At 43.1% G+C, this 21,270-nt stretch overlaps 1 protein-coding gene across 1 annotated transcript in view; it reads left to right on the forward strand.

The window, feature by feature from the left end:
- dph1 (diphthamide biosynthesis 1) overlaps positions 1 to 20,782 on the forward strand; it is a 60,898-nt gene extending 40,116 nt beyond the window's left edge. Inside the window, exons 5-12 of the mRNA XM_073493438.1 lie at positions 871 to 1,025; positions 3,699 to 3,820; positions 6,752 to 6,820; positions 7,567 to 7,723; positions 10,806 to 10,906; positions 16,742 to 16,820; positions 19,581 to 19,709; positions 20,058 to 20,782. Of these exons, the coding sequence (XP_073349539.1) occupies positions 871 to 1,025; positions 3,699 to 3,820; positions 6,752 to 6,820; positions 7,567 to 7,723; positions 10,806 to 10,906; positions 16,742 to 16,820; positions 19,581 to 19,709; positions 20,058 to 20,138 (893 nt within the window). The 3' untranslated portion in view covers positions 20,139 to 20,782. The remainder of the gene's footprint in view (positions 1 to 870; positions 1,026 to 3,698; positions 3,821 to 6,751; positions 6,821 to 7,566; positions 7,724 to 10,805; positions 10,907 to 16,741; positions 16,821 to 19,580; positions 19,710 to 20,057) is intronic.
- Positions 20,783 to 21,270: the final 488 nt, after the last annotated feature.

Below are 21,270 nucleotides of genomic sequence, written 5' to 3' on the forward strand. Positions count from 1 at the left end.
ACAGTATCCTATTACTTTTTCCACTCCTCTCTCCCATGCCCTATCTTTTGGAATGTATATGATACGTTATTAAATCACATATCGCCACCCCCGTATTGAATTCCAGCAATTCCAAGCCTACTTTCAATGGAATTTCTCATTCCTCACTCCTGGTTTCCATCCCATCTGCCTTCAGTCCTTTGTAAAGAAGATTATCTCACACATCTTCAGTCTCTCCCAGTCCACCCTTCTCTGTTTTCTGCCCCGGTTGTCTAATTTTGCTCCCTTATCTCCCTCTCTGAATGTTGCTTTAATCTAGGCCATCAAGTGAGCTGCACTCGCTCATGAAACATTTGCACCATAATGGGCCATTAGCTTGATCATAACAAAAAAAGTCCCCTTGCTCCTGATCTGCAAATTAAATGTAACACAAGAGGAAGAATAATTATGATGATCAACGCAAACCATAATCCCTCTTCCTTAGCCGGTGCCCTTTCCCCCTTATTTTCTTGGACTCTCTCCGACTTTTTCGGCATCTAACTCAGCACGTCTCTAGCTACCTCTCCCAAGCCCGGCTGCGTAGCAAATGGCCTGTGAAATTAATGGCATTAATAGTAATCGCATGTGTCCCTCTCCTTCCCTAAATAATTGAGGTCTTTGCATCAGTTCCTGCTGGAGATTCACGCTGAATGTGTTTCAGTTATACCACGCGGGCGCCCACTGCGAGCTATATATGCGCACGTACTGTGTTCCCATATAGCTGTATCGCTGAACATGTGCTGCGTGTTAATGTTCGAGGCACCATCAATAGTGCATATACCATGGGCTTACCTGACATAACAGAGTGAATTATTCATCTGTCTTTCTTTTTGTTTTCATCTCTCTCTGCAGTCCCCATAGACTCCACAGCGGGTATTAAGATGCTATATGTGTTTGTGGATATCCAGATGGACAATGCACACTTCCTGGACACGGTCAAGTTCAACTTCGCCCCTGGACAATCTCTGGCACTCGTCAGCACAATTCAGTTTGTGGCAGCACTGCAGGTGATTAAGCGCTGGGTCTGTCTGATTCTGTGTAGACGTGGGTGAGTCCAGGTCTGTGTCAGAGAGAGATGACGTACTGTGGAAGGATTCTGTGTCTTTACCTGGATGTGTATTCCCCGTTTCACCCAACTATTTATGTTTTGTACAGTATAGGAACACACACACACACACTTCCACACATACCGAGCCATTCTGTGCATTGTACAGTACACTTTTCTGGTCCTGGCTTTCATGAACAAGCTCTCACCGAACACTTAAGCTCAGTTCAAGTGTGGGTTTGAGAAACCCGACTGCAGTTATTTTGGATTTAAAAGGTGCAATGAACTCGGAAGGCCTCTCAGTTCAGCGTCGTGCTCATCTCTGCTCTTTACATAAGCAGTGGCAGCAGCTATAGTATTAAAGAACGTCCTCTTTTTTTTCAGACTGGCTCTTCCATAATGCGTTCTGCTGCTTTCATTTGTTGGACCAACACCACTCTTCACTAATGTAACCACCGTTATTTTTAAACCACACTCTCTCTCTGCCCATGTGGGTCATATTTTATGTCGGGGTGTTTGAGTGCATCCATGTGTATACGTGTGCATATGTCTCTGTGTTTTGACTTGTGTACTGTATGCATGTGTGCCTCCATCTCACTCTTCATGTCTTATGGTGCGTAGGCTTGTTGAGGTCACACAGTATGGGCGGGAGATGCTGAGAGTTCACGCATATTCCCTGTGGACTGCCTTAAATTAGCCTTAAATCGCTCTATTTATCGTCCCACCTCCAGGCACACTAACTGATTTTATTTTTTTTGCTGTAATTGTTTGCTCTCTAATCTTCTCACTTTGTAGGTGTTTGGAAGAGTTGATTTTTGATTTAGTATTAGAGCACTCTTGCTAATGTGGTTATATTGTTATTATCTAAATCTATTTATTGTTATTATGTTTCCGCGCCGGCGACAGCTGTGGCGTCAGGGTTGTCCAGCTGCTCATCTGTCCACCCATCCCATTCTTGTGACTGTGATATCCTCAAGAATGCCTTTTGGGAATTTATTCGCATTCGATACAAATGTCCACCATGACTCATTGATGACCTGATTAGATTTTGGTGGACAAAGGTCAAAGGTCAAGGTCACTGTGACCTAATGGTATCTCATTCTCTTGAACACCATATCTCAAGAGCACATTGATGGAATTTCTTCAAATTTGGTACAAATGTCCACCATGACTCGATCATGAACTGACTAGAATTTGGTGGCCAAAGATCACTGTGACCTCACAAAACACATTTTTGGCGATAACTTAAGAGTTTATTGGAAAATGACCATAACATTTTACACAAATGTCGAATAGGATAAAATAATGAAGTTCTGACATTTGCTATCCAAAAGCTCAGAGGTTAAATGCACTGTGAAATCATAATACTCTGCTAAAAATGTCCTGCCCATTTTTCAACGCCACAGCAACTTGACTGCTGCACCGAGGCATACAACCGCAAGGCGGTAATTCCTTTTATTTTTTAGTGTGACATGCCCTGAGGTAGACAGTTTCTTTCTCTGCTTTGTAAAATCATGAATTCATGCATTGAACCATAAGGGATCATATTGGGAGTTAAATCTCGGGGAGAATTAGTGTCATGCATGACCCATTCAAGATTACTTCAGTGGCACAATTTCAGTGTAATCTTTTCCGACCTCTCTCATTTTTTGCGTCATTGCCTTCTGTCGATTCTTCCATCTTTTCACTTCTTTTCACCCTCTGCATACATATTCATTTTCATTCATCTTCCATCTCAATTGCAACAATTTTCTGTGCCTTCCGTCTCTGTTGCCATCTAGTCTTTAATACAAAGAAAAAAAGCAGAGGAGCCTCCTTAAATACATATTTAGCATATAAATATTTCTCACTTTCTCACAAATACGGACAGTCAATGGCAACCGAAACACAAAAAAAGGCTTGGATCAGCAGCTACTCTGGATTCATTTCAAGCGCTTATGACTATATATGCTGTCACTTCCTGCTTTTTCATAACATAAACCTTAAATACAATAGTGGACAACAACAATTGACATTGGGCATATTTGGAAGGGAAGACATGCTGAGACACATGGTAATCCAGAGGGCTTTGTAAGAAAGGCTGGGGCACGTTAAAGTACCAACAGAAGAGGTTGGGTTGAGACAATAAGAAGTTAAAAAAGTTTAGGTTTAGGAAAAGAGGCTAGGGACAGATTAAGGTACAGACGATAAGGTTAGGGTGAGGCAACACTAGGTTAAACAAGGTTAAGGTTCGGGGTTAGGCTCTCCACTTTTTTTATTTGTATCATTATTGACCTGTTTGGGAAGCCTCTTCCATTCCTTCCCATGGTTGTCTACTCTTCCCCTTCCTTCTTCTCCATCCCTCTCTTAAAACTTAATTTGATCTGCTGTCAAACAACATAAGAAGAAAAATCTCTTGCCATCTGCACACTTTTTGCCAGTCTTAGTTCTTTGTGTCTGTTTATCAACTTCTAATGATGTGTACAAGTCATGAAGGACATCCAACGGTTACTTCCGGACTCTACCTCATAAGTTAATACTTGAAGAGTCATTCCAAACCTGGTGCTACTCCAAATCCAAGGGAAAGGGTTAAAAGTAAGCTGGTCAAAACATGTGAATCTCTAACTCTTTCCTTCTCCCTCCCTCCTTGCTACAGGCTGTGAACACAGCCCTCAAACCAGATTACGATGTGCTAGTCCCACAGTGTCGCCCTCTGTCACCAGGAGAAATTTTGGGCTGTACCTCACCTCGCTTGGACCGCCACGTCAACGCCATCATGTAAGAAACCTCCTTCCTCCTGTCTCCCTACCTCAGGGTCTCAGCCCAGCTCCTGTTCTTTTCTCCTGTTAGTTAGTAGAGATATCCAGGAACTCAAAGACATCCAGCCTTGACTCATCCAGCACCCCCCCACCCCACCCTAGCTGCCATAATTACCCCTGCCATTGCCATACCTATCCATGTGACACGAGGAATAATCAGTGTGACATCACACCAGTCACACAAGTCATACCTAGCTGTGACAACTAGGTATGTCTGTGTGCTTCTGATCAGGCTTCTATTATATCCAGCCAGAAACAGCGAGATGCTGATCCAGAACGGCACGGCTAAAAATACCTTCACACTGTGCAAAGCATTGAATTGTGTAAAGGCAGGCAGCCACGGCCACTTTTGGCTTTTTCTAAACCGACCACAATGCACCCACATGCTCCCCAATTTTCCATGTTTTAAAGAAATGTTTTCACAAAGCACGACCCCAACTGTAGCGCGTCCATGGTGAGAATTGATAAAACTGTGCAACATGTCACCATTTCACTTTAAATTTGTTTCAGCTCGTGTTCTTATTTTCTCCTTCATTTCCTCTAAATAAGAAAAAAGATGATGAATCCGGTAGGAAGCTGCGTGTGCCCTAAAAGACTAGCGCTCTAGTGTTTTTACATCAACATAAACGCTGTGCATGTGAGACCTGTCAAAGTGATGCTTATCCTCCCGGTACTGCAGGAAGGAGAGAGCTCTGGCAAAGTAACAGATCAGGCAACAAACAACACCTCCGCAGCCACTTTGTGTCTATACATCTCGTGCGCCTCTGCGGCAGTGAGGATCCTGTGCTTTGTGGTGCACAGTGAGATGAGGTAATTCCCCAGGTATAATTATGTCTAGGTGCTTCACCCGGTACATCTGATCCGCACACTTCTAGTGTTAGTCAATGCGATTAAAACCTCCCAGTGCATGAGATTAAAATGGCTACACAAGGACAAGCTTGGCTATATGCATAAGCCAGGCCTTGTGGGAGCAAAGGCAGTGTGTGTGTGTGTGTGTGTGTGTGTGTGTGTGTGTGTGTGTGTGTGTGTGTGTGTGTGTGTGTGTGTGTGTGTGTGTGTGTGTGTGTGTGTGTGTGTGTGTGTGTGTGTGTGTGTGCGTGTGTGTGTGAAGAAGTGGAAGGTTTAGGGTGTGCTTCACCTACTAATCCAATGTGCGTTGTCTTTGTTGTGTGAGTTGGGGTGCGTGCAGGGGTGTGATGGGAGAGAGAATCGATTAGGCTGCCTGAGAGTTAGTATCCCTCTCTCTCCCTCTCCGTCTGTCTCTCTCTCTCTCTCTCTCACGCACACGCACACTTTCAATGCACATGTACACCAAACAGATGTGTTCTGAAGTACGCAGTATCTCTCTTCCTCTCTGGTATACTGTAACAAGGCCAGCTCCGCCAAACCATGTGCATTTTTAATCATAAACCTAATTGGAAGAAATGTTTTATAGTGCTATGACAGCTGCATCCAAAGCTTAATTACTGAGTAACAATTTCCCTGTATTAACAAGCTTCCTTTTACCTCAATGAATTACTATTAAAGTATTGATTATCCACTTTCTCCAGGAAAAGCTGCACAGAGCTCGCTCTTTTCAACACTGCATGGTTTTGTTCATAATTTTTGGCAGGACAATAAATTCATATTTAACATCGGGTTGTCTTACATTAATTAGAAATGAGTCAGTGCTCCAAAAAATGTTAGTTGTAATTGCATTTTACCTAAGCGTCGAGCTACTTTGAGCATAATGGAGAATGAATAGTGGTGTATTAGTCCTTGACGCCTGTCTTGAAGCTTTAGAGATGGCCTGGTCTTGTCTCATTTCTCTAATGAAGAAAAGTATTTTTAAAAGCTGAAAAGTGCATTGAAAAGAGCTCTAAGAAAAGATCAGTCGACCATTTCAATCTGCTGCCTCTGCTAAAGCTACCGTCCGTAATAGAGCAATATGAAGATGGGAATGTGAAGATCGGGTGTTGCAAAGGACAAAGACTCATAGCATTAGTATTATAGGGAGAGCACTTTTACAAAGAACAATATAATATGGATGGCAGGACTGTGATCGAGCATACCAGCCTCTTAAAGCTACACAGAACTGAGGACATCCACAGCTGAAGTGCAGCAGGCTCATTGTTGGGAACATAATTGTATGAGGGCCTTGGATGTTGCTCAGCAAAGAGAGAAACTCTGCCGGAGTTCGTTCTCTCTCGTCCTTCACTATTATTTGTAACACACATGCAGAGTGACACAGACCTGTATGCTTAGCCAGAAACACACACAGACTTAAAACGGCTCGGCAAGACATGTCCTCAGCCTGTATGGCCATCCACCCACATCCTGTTCCAAGCTGCTCTCAAAGCTGGCCAATTAGTGGGTTTAATTGCATGTCCTGTCTCAGTAGGCCTACTGAGACTGTACAGTAATGAGTAGGGGTTCTGACCTGAGCCCCCTCACACTATCAGCAGGATCTCTCTCAGCCTGACCTTTGGGGGGGGGGTTACGTAAGACTGTTCTGCCTGAGCTTGTGTTTTCAGGCACCTACATGCCTCTGTGTACTTATGGTTTGTGAACTCTTCCTCCACTCTGGCTCCGGTGAATCCCCAGCACCGGACCCTGGGTTAATTGGAAGGGCTTGCATTCTCTGTAAACAGCATGCTCCAATCGTTGGTGTCACGTTCCCAGACAGCAAGGACCCTCCACCCCAGCCTCAGGCCTTCTGCCTGGTAACATGTTGGTCTTCTATTAAAAGGCTGCAGAGAGGGATCTGTTGAAAAAAGAGAGGGAGAAAGAAGAGAGAGATTAGGCCAATATTTATTATTGTTGCACATGGAATTTTGATTGTCTCGAGCTAGTTTTCAATCCGTAAATCTTTTTTTCTTCAGTTCTTTCTTTGATTTATGTTTTTCTACAGTTATCTGGGAGATGGAAGATTTCACCTGGAGTCGATCATGATCGCAAACCCAGATATTCCTGCCTACAGGTATTGTGAAACAAAATGGCATCAACTTGTCGTTAAATATTTTAATTTCTCTGTAATTTACATACCAACATCATCTCCAAAATGTTCATTATGGTCAATTAGCATTACTGCTCTAATGTATTCACATGATTTGGGAGCAGCTGATTGCATGTAAATGGAATAAAGTGTCTGCAAAAGTTGGCAATCTACAGAGAAAGTAATCTATTTTACAAACATTTATTTTTAAAACATAATTAATGATTTTCTCGGTCAGTGGTCACCCGTTAAGATACTCAGAATAATGTTTAATGTATAGAAAAGTTATGTTGTAATGATATTCTATTCAAAGAGTACCTTGCAGTCATAATCACTCATCTTGTTGCAGTGTCATGATAACATTTTGTAAGGATGAAGTTCTGTTTTGATGAGGTCTTGTTTGTATGCAAAGTGAAATTGTGTTGTCATAGACACATGCACTGCCGCACAGATCACAGGTCTCTCTCATAAACAAGATTCTAATCTCAAGTGAAGCCCTTGTACCGGAGAAAAGGAGATTAGATGCTCAAAAATACCTTCATTTTTCCTGAGATACACTAACTCCTGTCATACTTGATGGTTTTTCATGATTGGATTTTTTCATGTTTTCTTGCATTTCCGTCCTCAAGATAGACACTTGAACAATAGATGGAAATGTGTTTGATATGGTTTGTCTGTTTATGTTTATGTTTATGTACACATTCCCTTTTTCTGTCTATTCTTCTTCATAGATATGACCCCTACAGTAAGGTGTTCACCAGGGAATACTATGACCACGAGGCCATGCGCGCTTTAAGGCTCCAGGCTATTGACAAGGCTCGATCGGCCCAGAGATGGGGCCTGATCTTGGGCACGCTGGGCCGGCAGGGAAGCCCCAAAGTCATGGAGGTGAGGCTGCATGCTCATTTCGACAGTCCACATGTCCTGAGGGCAAATTGTGCAATGGCTTGTAATATTTATCAGTGTGAGTTTCTCTGGAAAGTGGTTTTGTGACATGAAGTACCGATAAGACTCTGGGAGCTTGTTATTTCACATTTAGGATGATGCAGCCAAACAGTCATAGAAAGTCCTATTCTTGATCCTGCTGTTCGCCTCAAGGTTGGCTGTTTTGGAGTGTCACTGCTAAAAATGTAATATGTTAAATAATTTTATTGATTTGGCAACACAGATGAGAAATAGTAAAACATAAATAAATATTAAAAAGTACAAAACCCTTGCTTTTCCTTAAAACCTTTGGGAATAATTGACATTGGCTTTTTAAAATTAAACTTTTGATGCTCATGTTGTTAATCAGTAAAATGGCAAACAAAATAAAAAATTGAATATGATAATCCTGGGAAATTTACTGGTAGATTCTTTGCACAATGATGCTGGTCCGATGTCTGACCGAGATGTCCTCTCTGGTCACGCCATACATACAGCTGCTCCTCCTGCTGTTTCTTTCCACTGCCCGTTCCATATTGTTCTCTTCATTCCTTTTTCCTCGTTGTACATGTTTTGTGTTTGACTTTGTTTACCAGCTTTGCCTTCTTCACATGATCATGTCAGTAATTAGTATGCATATGTATTAAGTATGGTAGAATGCAAGGAACTCCACTTAAACACTAGATGTAAAGGATTTAAAACCACACCACACTTGCACCAGTCAGTAAATCTTCTTCGGCTAATATTGGTGCACTTCTCCTGTTTGTAAATATCCAGACTTGAAGGATTAGGTTAACACTGATGCAAAAATGTCAACCAGAGGGAAAAGTTTCATTTTATGGTTGCAGAAGAGGATGGATTAAAAAAGCGGATTTTAATAAAAAGACCCACCAGCTATCGCATTGCGATCCGTCGAGATTAAGAAGTATATGTCAGATAACCTTTCAAGTATGGGGACAGAACTATCTCTGATAAGAGCACAGTCGTTGAAATGTCTCATGATACTCCCAATGACACTGGATATCAGCAACACTCATACCTTTATCTCACTGAAGGAACATTTATGGGATTTTTTTCACTTGGTTCGGCCTTCTGCCCACCTGAATAACACCTCAGTCCAAGTACCAAGGCCCAAAACTTCAAAGGCAGAGTCAGCGAGGGAGCAGGATACCTTGAACTAGCTAAAACAGTTTAATTTATTTATACTTTATATGAGGCCCGGTGTCTGGGCTTGTACCCAAGGGGCCTGATCCAGCTCCAACTGAGGAGGGAAAGTGGGGCCAGCTCTCTGTGGGCCTACTACTACCCTCCAGGGTAAACTGCAAAATGTAAGGCAAAGCTGAGGGCCTTGGTATGCTCGACCCTTTCTTCAAGTTGAGCTCACCCCATACACAGCACCAATAGGAACCAAATTCCTGGTTGGATTCTCCTTTTTCAGAGTTGACCAAAGTTAAACTTGCCAGGAAGTGTTATGGAAATGTTCCCCTTAGGTTCACATGTGTTTTGTGATTGTGCTGCTCGGGATGACAGTGCGGTACTTAAAGAATAGAATTAGAGTTGCGCCAGTATTCTCAGCAATAAGTGAAGTGTGTTCTCAGTGGACTGAATCTCTAGGTGCACCCAAAGAGTGGAGAGACACCAGTTTGGTGACCTCAGGATTGCCTCTTTGTTGATGATGTAGTTCTGTTAACTTCTACCCCCTTTTGATTAAAGGGAACCAAGGGCTGTTTCTGGGCTGGTGCTAGTGCTGGTTCAGTGTTGGTTCAACCTGCGAACCTTTTAAGAACCATTTGCTTTTCCATGGGCATGAGAGCCACCGTAAAGTCACGTCATTCAGTCGATCTGTACGCCTCCAATTTCCCAGCATTGCTAGGAACAACTATGGTGGACAACATCGACTCTTTAAAAGTGTTGCTCCTGACTTTGCATGCCTACAAGGGCATCCAAACATGACTGGTCCTCGGACCACTCTTGCTTCGAGTGTCCATAGTGATAATCTTGTGTATTCTCTTATGGATAAGTCAAAACATGCTACACTAGCTCTGGTATTTAAAAATGGCCCCTGACATAAGCGGCTCTTTGTTCTAGACCAACTAAGTGTTGGTGCCGCTCTGGAAGCAGTTCTTGTGGCTGAGAGCCTGTTCTTTGGCTGTCGAAATGCAAAGAGCTGGTTCCAGAATAGGCGCTGTCTCTGAACTAGCACCTGCACCGCCTCTGTCATAAAAGGGAAAAACTGTGTCCTCCAGCACTCATTGTAGTGGTTTACTGCTGAGTGTGAAGTGAAAAACAACACTTCCAAGTCTGTGGGTATGGTACCCCTGTGGGTTGGGTACCAGAAGTGAAAGGAGTTCAAGTATCATGAGGTCTTGCTTGTTAGTGAGGGCAAGATGTAGACTGAGCTTGACAATAATGCACACATTGTGCTGGACATTCATGAAGAGGGAGTCTGATAGGGGAGTGATCTGAATGCTGCCCCCTTCTGTAGTTTTGACTTGGTAGACTTGTGTTTCCTTCACTGTGTGTCTGGGCACATGACAGTTTCAGGAGATTGAATATCTGTAATGAGGTTGGAGTAGAAACGCTGATCTTTTGTTCTGAAATTAGCCAGTTGAGGTGGTTTGGGCATCTAATCCAGATGCTTCCCTGTGGATATTCTGGAGGGATTAGACGTCCCTCATGGCCTGAAAATGCCAGAGGGAGCTAGAGGAAATGCCTTAGGAGAAGAATCTGTCTGCTACCTTACTTAACTTGCTGTCACCACCCTACAGACTTGGCTAAGTGGCAAAAAAAGATGGGTATATGAGGCTTCAGAGACTGAAGAAGTGGATAAAATAGTCTTTCTGAGATTGTTAACAGGAGAGCAAAAACTTTTGGACGACCCTGCATTGGAACGCTTACAGGGTGTGGGTGGAAATAATGTGCTATGTGATTTGTATCTTACCATTTGATATAGTGGAGTCTCACAACCCAAGAGAGAATTGTGTTTGATGTGTGTTTTACAAACCTTCTCCACTGGTCCTTTTGTTTTATTTCTTTCTCTTCCTAGCACCTGGAGTCGAGGCTTGAGTCACTGGGCAAGTCCTTCACTCGAGTGCTCCTGTCTGAGATTTTCCCCAGCAAGCTGGATCTGATGCAAGATATAGATGCGTAAGCATTAAGACACACGTATACATACACTAACACACATGCAAATTAGGTCACGCGCTATTCTTTGAATCAGAAATGCTTGAAGTAAAACGCTGTCCCATATTCCTCTAGCCTTGCAGAAAGCAGTCAGAATTTTGTAAGCTCAGTTTTTGCTGCAGAATACGAATGTAGAAAATAAGTCAAACACCTTAATTAAAGGGTAATTCCTCCAATTTTTGGGTAATGTAGGTACCAACTTTGATATCTGTGGTTCTGTCATATGGATCCCGATCGTTTCTTTTAAATCTGTCCAACAGTGTTATAGGAGTGCAATGATAGACCAGTGGACTGATTTTCAAACCTGGCGTCTACATTACCCACAATGCAACTTAGCCACTTAGTGACATCCCTGGAGGCAATTTATCAGATTACATGCAGCCTTCTCTGGAGTCACAAAAGACTTAATACAGCTTTTTTTCACACCTGCAGTAGTTCTCCCCAAGACCTGTAAACACACTTTTAATGTGTAAAATTAGTGAGTTACCCTTTAAGTGCTGGCTGAAGCTTGTTTAAGGCTGATCAAGTCGCTACTCTGAGCCATACCACAGTGCATGAAACATCGCAGAGTGAGGCTAACACATTGAAAAGGTTGCCACTTCATTAAAGTCTTACTTTCATTGTCTTCCACGCATCACTAAAAATACTTGTCTTCTGCTCATTATTTTCTTCATTAGCAAAATTTGTGTCATAACGAATGGGTAATTTATCTTCCACATCATGGCGCCCTGCAGACCTTCAGTATTATGATCAGCAGCAAGTAGTCACCTTAAAGTTGCAATCAACAACATTTGAAATGTATTCTGTAAGCATCATTGCACACATAACTGGGGAGTCAGCATAATTTGCAAGTGCACAGTATAATAACAAGGAGCTGACAAACAGTACTCTGGAGTGTATCGCTTCATAAACAAAATTGGCATTCACGTCTTGGTGAGATTCCATAGTTCTGCCTCTGTAGCAAAAACAAAGTGTCCGGCGTAATGAACTTGGATGCTTGATACATTTTCCTCAGCTTTGACACATGGGGAATAGAAAGAGGGATTTTATATACTTGAGTAATCTATTAAACTGCTTACTTTTCAGTGTGGTTTTGTAATGAGGTCCACATTTAGTAAAGATTAGAACATACATTGTGCTCTACTTTGCTCATCTGTTTTATATTAATCATCTTATCATGAGTCTAAAAATGTGTTGCCTCACCTGAACCCAAGGAAACCGTGAACCAACCACATAATGAAAATTCACTCATTCCCTTACATGCTATGAAGTTATTGGTGAAGTGTGATGTTATTGATACACATTCCTGACGTGCTGCAATATTATCTGCCACTTAAAGCTGTTATAAATCCCTGCAACACTCATTCCTGTCTTCAAAAAATAAACTCCTCAAGTTCCTTCAATGGAACATCAAGCTCTTCGGCTTCGAGGTCGTTTCTCCGATTTATCTGATTTCCAACCAATGACAGAGGTGAAGATGGACAAAGGGTTAGTGAGACACTGATGTGCAACAGCTCCAATAACACGCACACACAGACACACACATGGGCGCGCTCCACGCACTCCCTCGGATTGGCCTCTCACTGTGGAGTAATGAGAGGTGTGATGTGTGAGGGAGGAGTGGGTGAGAGAGGGACAGAAGGTCTGAGAGATTGAGAGTGAGTTGGAGAGAGAGATAGAGAGATGCAGAGGTAGTTGAGGGGGCTGTGTTTGGAAAGCGAGCGATCATGGTAAAAGCCGTTTTTTCCTTTGTTTTTTGGCTCTCCTCTTCAGACTGACGTATGAGTGCAACTCCGAAAATTATGTAAGTCAGGCACGATTCACCCAACCAAAACAAACCCTCATTACAGACCAAAAGCTTTTCAACAAGGCGAAAACAAATGTGTTCGAATGCAAAGTTGAGGCCCACTGTGTGCACGTCTATCAGATAGGAATAAACTATATACATTTATACATAGTTAGTGCCTTGTAATAAATCACATTTAGTGAGAGATGTTTTTCATATTTATTCTACCTTTATTTGAACAAATGGGGTGAACAAAATATGAGAAACTTCTTTTAGTATAACCCAATACAATTTAATATCATATGATTTAATCACCATGTCAACAGTTTTAATAAAAACTGAACAATATAACCTTCATGAAGGTAACGTTTATGGCAGGACTCTCCAGCTTTAATACATCGCCAGCATTAAACACTGAACTGCAGTTTAATAAGACGACACAACAAGTTTACTCTAAACAAATGTACTAAAATACCAGTACTTCAGATGAGGAGGCTAGAGTTTGGAGGTGAAAATGCTTTTAATACTTTTAACTAACAAGGCCATAAAGTAAGGACACAACATTTTGATTTTGGGACAGTTTACGTTGTACCGAGCTGGGCATTGATGGAAAATGTTCAATACTGGTGCTGACTCAATACCTGGGTTTCTGTTCTTTCTCTAAAACAATACTTTTTTCCAATGTGTTATTTTGAGGGATGAAAATATGTTTTAAAAAAATCCTTTTTTCATTTAACAAAAGAAGAAAAACTGCATGCCAAATACAAAGCAGTCATACAATAACTTTGTCTAAAGTCTAAAATTGACAAAATTATTAGTTAAATCAGAAACTGAAAAGAAACAATCAAAACAAAAGAAAAGTAACAATCCGAGCAAACATTTGATTAGTAGCTGATTGCAATAAACCATCAGGATGGTTCCTTTGTCCATTCAGAAAAACTGAATGCGAGAATTGTAGGTTCATTGTGGAAGATATGACTTGCTGACCAAATTATTTACATCATTAATCATACATATTAATTCAAAGTGTGGTTGGACAAAGTGGACAGAGTGGACAATTTTCTGTGGTTATCTACCGTTTTCTTTATTCATTTTTTGTTTGTTTTTTTCCCTTCACTGCTCAGAGTAGTTTGTAAGAACACAAGCATCCTGCATAAGGTACAATAGGCGTCAATTGGAAGCTGCATTGAACGCAGCTGTGTTAAAGGAAGAACAGAAGGAAAGAGAGAGAGGGGAGATCGAGAGATAGACGGCGGGGTGGTGGAGGACGCATTAGTGCTCAGCGCTAGCCGACACAGCGCACTGTACAGAGCCCACCCCCAGGCTTTCTCTGTCATTAGACATACACATATTCACTCATGTAAAGAGAGAGACACCATTAGCATATGCTCTTAAGTGTGTAATTAGGCTGTCCCCAAGCAGGTTTTAAACTATTGTACAGATATCTGTACAGTGCACACACTTATCTCAACTAGACCGCAAATGCCACCCAGTGCTCTGCAGTCTTTTATCTTTCTGTTTGAATTACATTTTTTTTTACTCCTTTTGATATTAAATTGTTTGTTTTAATTCAATTAAGTTATGCCGTTGAAGGTGAACAATTTTCATTTGCCGGCAGTGCTGAAAGGTTAATTGTTCTTGCTTTTTTGGCCGGTCAAGACTGTGAGTGTAATTGAAGCGAAGCCATGCAGGTGGAGGTCTTCCTAACAGTGTCGGGGATGTAATGGCCCACAGCAGGTAATGCAGCGAGGCCAGGGCTGGAGCTCACAACGCATAACTAAATGTCATGCAGCCTTACCTTTATGTATTGCAGCACAGTTCCCACCAGTTCTGTATCCTGTATCCTACTAAAGGAAGCATATTGTTAAAAAGAAAAGGTTTCTATCAAACTCTTATTCATACATTGCTTATTTCCGCTGATCTTTGATTTGGAATATGTTGCGAAACAAGGCCCACATTTTTCATCTGCCTCTGCACCTCTTTTTTTCCCTTCCTTCAGATCTCTCTGTTTCTCTGCACCCCGTGATGTGGGATATCTACTGTGATGGAAAGATTGAGGGCCAGATAGGAGCTGGAAATACAATTTGTGCCTCATTGTGGGGGGCAATACCTGGCAAGGCACCATGCATTTCACTGAACAGCACCAGCATTCAGTCATTCTCTGTGCTAATATTAGAAAAGTCCCTTCTGGCTCCATGTGCCAATCAGCTATCTGCTGCTTAGGAGGGATCCTCTCTGCCTTCCCTTTCATGCTCTCTGTCTTACTTTGCTCTCAGACCCTTCTCTCAGTGTTGGCCCCAAGGATTTAGCAGAGGAGTCTTGGTCTGCCTATTAATCACTCTCCCTCTTTTAACCACTCCCAGTGTTCTTTTCAGCTCATTATACACATAGACAGATACATATAGCATAAGTGCTCATATGCATGTACACGCAGAAATGCAAACTGTCAGACTTCCCCTCTGTTATTAAGTGCTGCGTTCTGTGTGGGCTGAGGCGGTTTTTGATCCATTTGCAGTGTTTGGCTACGTAAAGGGCTCCAGTTATGAATAGCAGCTGATGGACTTAAAGGTCATATTTCAGACTCCACATCGCCGTCGCAACTCAGCAAACTTAGGTCTGTGGAGATTGGGGCTTGGTGCAAATATCTCTGAGTCAGGAAATTAGGAGGATGAATAAGAATTCACTCTGAGGGGGGAGACATTTTTAAAAAAAAAAAGAAGTGTTATTTGAAAATGAGAAAATGCCATGCGTATGCCCAGAGGGGGTGGAATATTTCTGTGACAGAAAGCAGAGTGGAGTGAGAGTCAACGGTGCAATCAATTCTGCAGCTGAGAAATGGGTGTGAAAGTTGGAAAATGAAGGGTAGACAGATGGGGGATTTGACGCAGTAAGGTCGACATGAAAGTATTCAAGCGATTACGACAAAACTTCCTCCGTCCATGCGTCTGTTCTCGCCCCGTACTCAATCTCAAACATGTGTACTCTTATTGACATTTACCTAGATCTAATGTTATCTCCGGGGCTTTTATATGCACTGCAGCTCAATTCATTTCTGTCAATATTTCTGATGGAGCTCCATCATTAGGATAAGGGACAAGGGAGGGTCCGCTCCCTCAGTGGAGATGGAGCTGTGGATAGCATTGATCTGTGAAAGCTAACCCCCGTAGCCCCAGCTGCTTCTCTCCGTCTCCATTTTCCCATTGTTCATTTTTTCCCCTCCAGCTGTTTACATCCACGCCCTCTTCATCCCTCTTTCGTGCATTTTCCAGAGTAAACACTTTCCTCCCTGCCAATCTTCCTCCTCTCTTCTGCCTCTGTTCTCTCTCTTCTCTTCTCGCCTGTGCCTCTTCAGCCCCCACTCCCTCTGTTTCTTCGTCTTCATTGCTCTCTCTCCCTATCACTGTGTATCTGTGCCCTTCTGTCTTTTTTTTCTCACCCCCCATCCCTCCCTCCCCACCTCTCTCATACACAGCCCCCCCCCAGCCACCCACCCACCCACCCTCACCCCTCTCCACCACCCTGTCTGCCAGCTATGTAGGCTACCTCCGTGGAGACCGGGCTGGTTCAGGTTTTTTATTCACACTCACCTCACCTCTCCCTCTTTTTCTTTCACTGTGTTTCTTCTCTTTTCACCTCTATTCACTTCTTTCCCTGTTTTTCTGTTTATGCCTCCTGCAACCAGTCCCCCCACCTCGCCTCCCTCCACCACCACCACCTCCCTCTGTTTTTTCTGGCTGTGCATTCAGACAGTGTAGCATGGCTGTCTTTAGAGCGGTTGCAAATCAGGACAGATCTCCCCAACAGATGCTAGAGATCAGGTGGAGGGAGGCTCCCTGCACAACCTCATTGCATCACGTATCCGCGTGCAGGGTGCAGCCGCAGATGTGCCCTGCCTATCTAATAGGATCTTGGTCTCTCGCCCTCTCTGACTGCCTCTGTTTCACGCACACATTTGCACTCACTCATGATGTACGTATACTGAGCACAAACGTGTACCTTCTCCTTCTCTACAGGTGGATCCAGATCGCTTGTCCACGCCTCTCCATCGACTGGGGCACAGCCTTCTCCAAACCCCTGCTGTCCCCATATGAGGTAAACATGCACTCTCCCAGCAAGATCACAGTTGTCACTCTCTTATCAGTGGAGGCTCATGCATTGCACACACGCACACAGACCTTCAATTGAATGAAGGTCTGTGTGTGAATTTGACTCATCAAGGCCTGTTTGTGCTAGAGACAGGGTAGCGCGCCTCCTCCATCTTTCTCTCCTTGCTATAAAGCACACCAGCACACACACACAAGAAACAACATCAGCAGAAGGCTAGCCCCCCCTACTGGCCACATGACCGCACAGCCCCTCCCCTCCCTCTGTCCCCCCCTCTTGCAGCTGTCTTGTTTTTCCAAAGGGAGAGAGAGATAGATCGGACAGCAACCTATAAAGATCCATTTCAAAGCAAGTGTTTGTTTGTGTGCCGCTGCAGCTGCCGTACCAACTTTCTGATGGCTTTGGCAGTTTTGTGTGATTATGTGACTCGGGCTGGTTAGCATTTGATGTCGACTATTAATTCATTCACTGATTCCCCTCAAAGATGTGCTACTGATTTGAATCCCTGTGAAATGGCTGTGAGGGGAATTGCTGTCTTGAATATCGGATTGTGATTTAAAGTGTTTGCTGTTTTTCTACACTACGTGCCTTTGTGCACGGCTTTTGTTCTGTGCATACATTTCAGAAAGTGGCCATTAGGAATAATGATAGCATTCACCTTGGATGAAAAAGTGATGATTATTTTGAGTTGTTCAGGACTGAGGTCTATAATGGGGCATGTAAAGTCTGCATTTCGCACCGCTGTAATGAGGAAAGCAGCAATCTGTTTTCTTAAGCCCTTCTTGTTGGATCTTGCTTTGCTCTCCCCGCCAGCTATTTGGGAACAACTGTCTGTGCATTTAAATAATTTGCAGTGTCTATACGTGTGCTTGTGTGTGTTTGTTGATAAGTCTTAATCCAGCCCCCCTCATCTGATACCTATGAGTGTTATATGTCTGAGTGCACTGTGCTTTTCGCTGTGGCATTTACAATGAAGATGAAGGGGAAACGAGATGGGAGGGTGGAGTGAGCGAAGAGAAGGGTGGAGGGTGCGGGGTGGGGGGGGCAGCAGCAGCATTTATTTTCAGTGCGTCTCATGTTATATTTATAGTCAATAAGACACACTTGGCTCTCCTGTCAGAGCAGGGATTAGCAGGAGAAGCTAGCTTCCACAGAGAGAGGCAGTTGGTGAGAGAGGAGGAGAGCGGCAGCTAAAAAGCTAAAGCAATGAGAGGCTGTTGGAGTAAGGGCAGAGGAGAGGAGGAAATGAAGAGGCAGATGGATGTTAAGGGAAAGAAGGCAAAAAAGAAATAAGACAGTGAAAGATTTATCTCAGTGTACAGTTTGTTTGTTTAGAGAGGAATTTAGTTGACCCACATAGTTTATTTGTAATAGCTCGATATGAATTGTTTTCATACATCTATTAATCAGATTACCGTTTCTATAAACAAGACATAGTTAGGAGCACAGCATCACTGTTGCAATCAGATTCAAATTGAAACAAGCTTCATATGCAGAGGAAGCTGCATGTAATCTGATCTAAGCTAAAAGGTTGCCTCCAGTGATATCACTCAGAGGCTAAGTTGCATTGTGGGAAATGTAGGTGCCAGGTTTTGAAAAGGAAGAAGAATGTGTGGAATAAAAAGGGCAATGTTTCTGCTGTGCTGACCCGTGGACCGCTTTTCAAAACTTGGTGCCACTGAATGACGTCACAGAAATGATGATGGAGTTACCATTAAAGTAACAATATTGCCCAAGATAGATTTGTTTATGACACATATTATTATGACACAAGTCAACATATTTTGCAGCTTAAACTGAACTCCATCTAATCTATATCAATCAGTTAATAACTCTATTAATCAATATCTATCTAGTATCTCCATCTCTACTGCTGTGGTTTTTATTCTTCATAGTTTCTTGTTCACGTGAAGGTATAGAAAGCATATTTAAAGGGAGTGTTGTTTTCCTGTTTCTATTTGTAGATGCAGCCAGTATGTAAGAGAACACCTTGTCAGTGTTGGCGCACACCGTGCTAACAAAATAAAGTACACACAAGCTGTGTCACAGTGATGAATTACGTCCCACTAGAGGAGAGATTTCATCACTTTCAGACTGCATTTTTCATGTTTCCTTTGAACTAAATCCTCTGATGGATCAAATAACCTTTTGGAGTTTTGTGATATTAACATGACTTGTTTTTCATCATATTTCCACACTTTTTCTGACTTATTCCAAATTGTGCAAAAATGAACTCAGGTTTTGGTCTCTAAGTAAGAATGAGCCGTCGGATAAATGAATAAACAACAATCAAAAGATTTGTTCTTTCATCGAGCACGCTTGTTTATTCATCTGTTCAGTCATTCAGCTGCTCTCTCTCTGTCATTCACAATCAATATTCACAGACACACCCTTTCCATATGGAGCAGTGTGTGCTTATGTCACAGCACTGTCATGCCAGTGCTGTTGCTCTTCCTCTAACATCTGTTGTGTCATGCAGTGCAGCTGCATGGGGATAACATGACAACTCAGCCTGTTATCCAAGCTTAATATTATGACACCTGTCTTGTCTGGTGTGTCTTTCTCATCACTCCGTGGTTTCCTGCAGCTGGTTTGCCCAAATACTGCAAATACAGTCATAGATAACAGCCGGGAAAAACAGCAGAATCATGTCGCACCTCGCACACGTGGGCTGTTTTTACACTTTCAGGTTGTCGAGCTTCTTGTTCCTTTTCATCTTTATATAATTTGTGATTATCTGTCTCGCAGGCAGCTGTGGCTCTACAGGAGGTTGGCTGGAAGGAAGTCTACCCCATGGACTTCTACTCCAATCAGAGCCTGGGGCCGTGGGCGCCCAACCACCCTGACAACCAACCTGTGCGGCCCACTCGGAGACAGGTGAGCCAGGGCGGGAGATAAAAGAATGAATGACAGGAGGAAGAGAGGGGAGGGAGGAGGAGGATAGCTGCTGGTGTTCAGCTTGTGTTTGAGGACTTTTATCAGGATGTCACCACACTGACACCCAGTGGCACAATGACAGCAGGACATGTGTGTGGACATCTTTATTAAAGGCGTGGCTGTGACCTTGACCTTGACCTTCATAAATCTTCTTATTTCTTTAAAAAGGCAGTTAGATATCCTGCTGACTGCTACAGTAGCCATTGTGCCCCATATTACCACTAATCTCTCTGAGGTAGGTTCTGTCGCTGTTCCAAGTGTTAACGCTATCCCACTGCCTGCTTGCAGAAACAAGGCTCGGAGCCAGCCCTTCCTACCAAGCAGTGTGGGCAGAACCAGTGCGCCCCATGTGGCTGTCAAGGGGAGTGATGCATCGTGAGCAACTCTGTCTGTGCAAACGACTGAAGGGAGGTCAGACCAGAGAGGGAGGAGAGCCTGTTTTTGTCCAGACAGTCAATCAGCGAGCAGAGCTAAAGCCAGAGGAGCCCTCAGCCGCTCCTCAAACGGATTACCAGCCATAAATAATCCCTCGTTTTACAGCGCAGCAGATCAAAACCAAATTCATTGCTCTTATTCACATACTCTGCATGTGTTCTGAGCTCCGAATACATGTAACTGAGAGCATTGCCTGCACATGTCAGATTCCCATGAAGGAGCTGAGAGAGGAGTTATTCCTGCACAGGGGAAATGTGTGGGCCTTCTGTAATGAAGACACTGCTTTTGTGATTGTTGGAGAGAAAGCACGCAAAATGACCTTGAGCACGTTGTACTGAATTAAAGAGCCAATTGTCAATGATAATATGGGTGGCTCTAGTCAAATGCAATCCATTACATGAGCTTCAGACACAGACATATTGTATGCAGCACTTTATTTGATGTACACTGTGTGACTTTTCACAAGAATGCGCTGATGAAATGTGGTGTAAAAATCAGATGCATCATGACATAACCTTCTTTCACTGTCTTGTTTTTCTACTCAGTTTCTGAAACAATAAATCAGAAATGGAACCCTGCGTCCTAATGAGTGCGTTTGATAAACGCAGTGCCATGCTGAGGCGATGGGTCTGAGTTTTGGTTTATTTTCAAGGCAGAGGGTATGAGTTTCCAGATGCATGCAGTGCTAGTCACGACTGCTCACCATCCTCATTTTTTATTGATGGGGGAGTCTGTCAATAAGTAAATAAATAAATAAATGAACACTCTATTGCCGTTTGGCAGCCACTGCAGAAAGTGATTGACAGCAACGCACCGTGGCTCCAGCTGATCCCGAGAACTTGTGAACCTTTTGCAGGCTGCAGCACATCCTCTCAGGTGGTTCTGATCTTGTGTGAGTTTTTGTTTTTTTTTTGCCTACAAGGCTTCTCTAGTCGGATCCTGCATCTACTTTTCACCATCGCATCTCCCTGGCAACAGAGGCCAATGTGATGCAGCTCGTCCCGCCAGATGTCCGTATTCCTCATGATGTGTCTCACGTGTCCCACTGGTGGCTGTTATTTTGGAG

This window comes from Pagrus major, chromosome 2, assembly GCF_040436345.1.
Source record: "Pagrus major chromosome 2, Pma_NU_1.0".
In the NCBI taxonomy this organism is placed as follows: domain Eukaryota; kingdom Metazoa; phylum Chordata; class Actinopteri; order Spariformes; family Sparidae; genus Pagrus; species Pagrus major.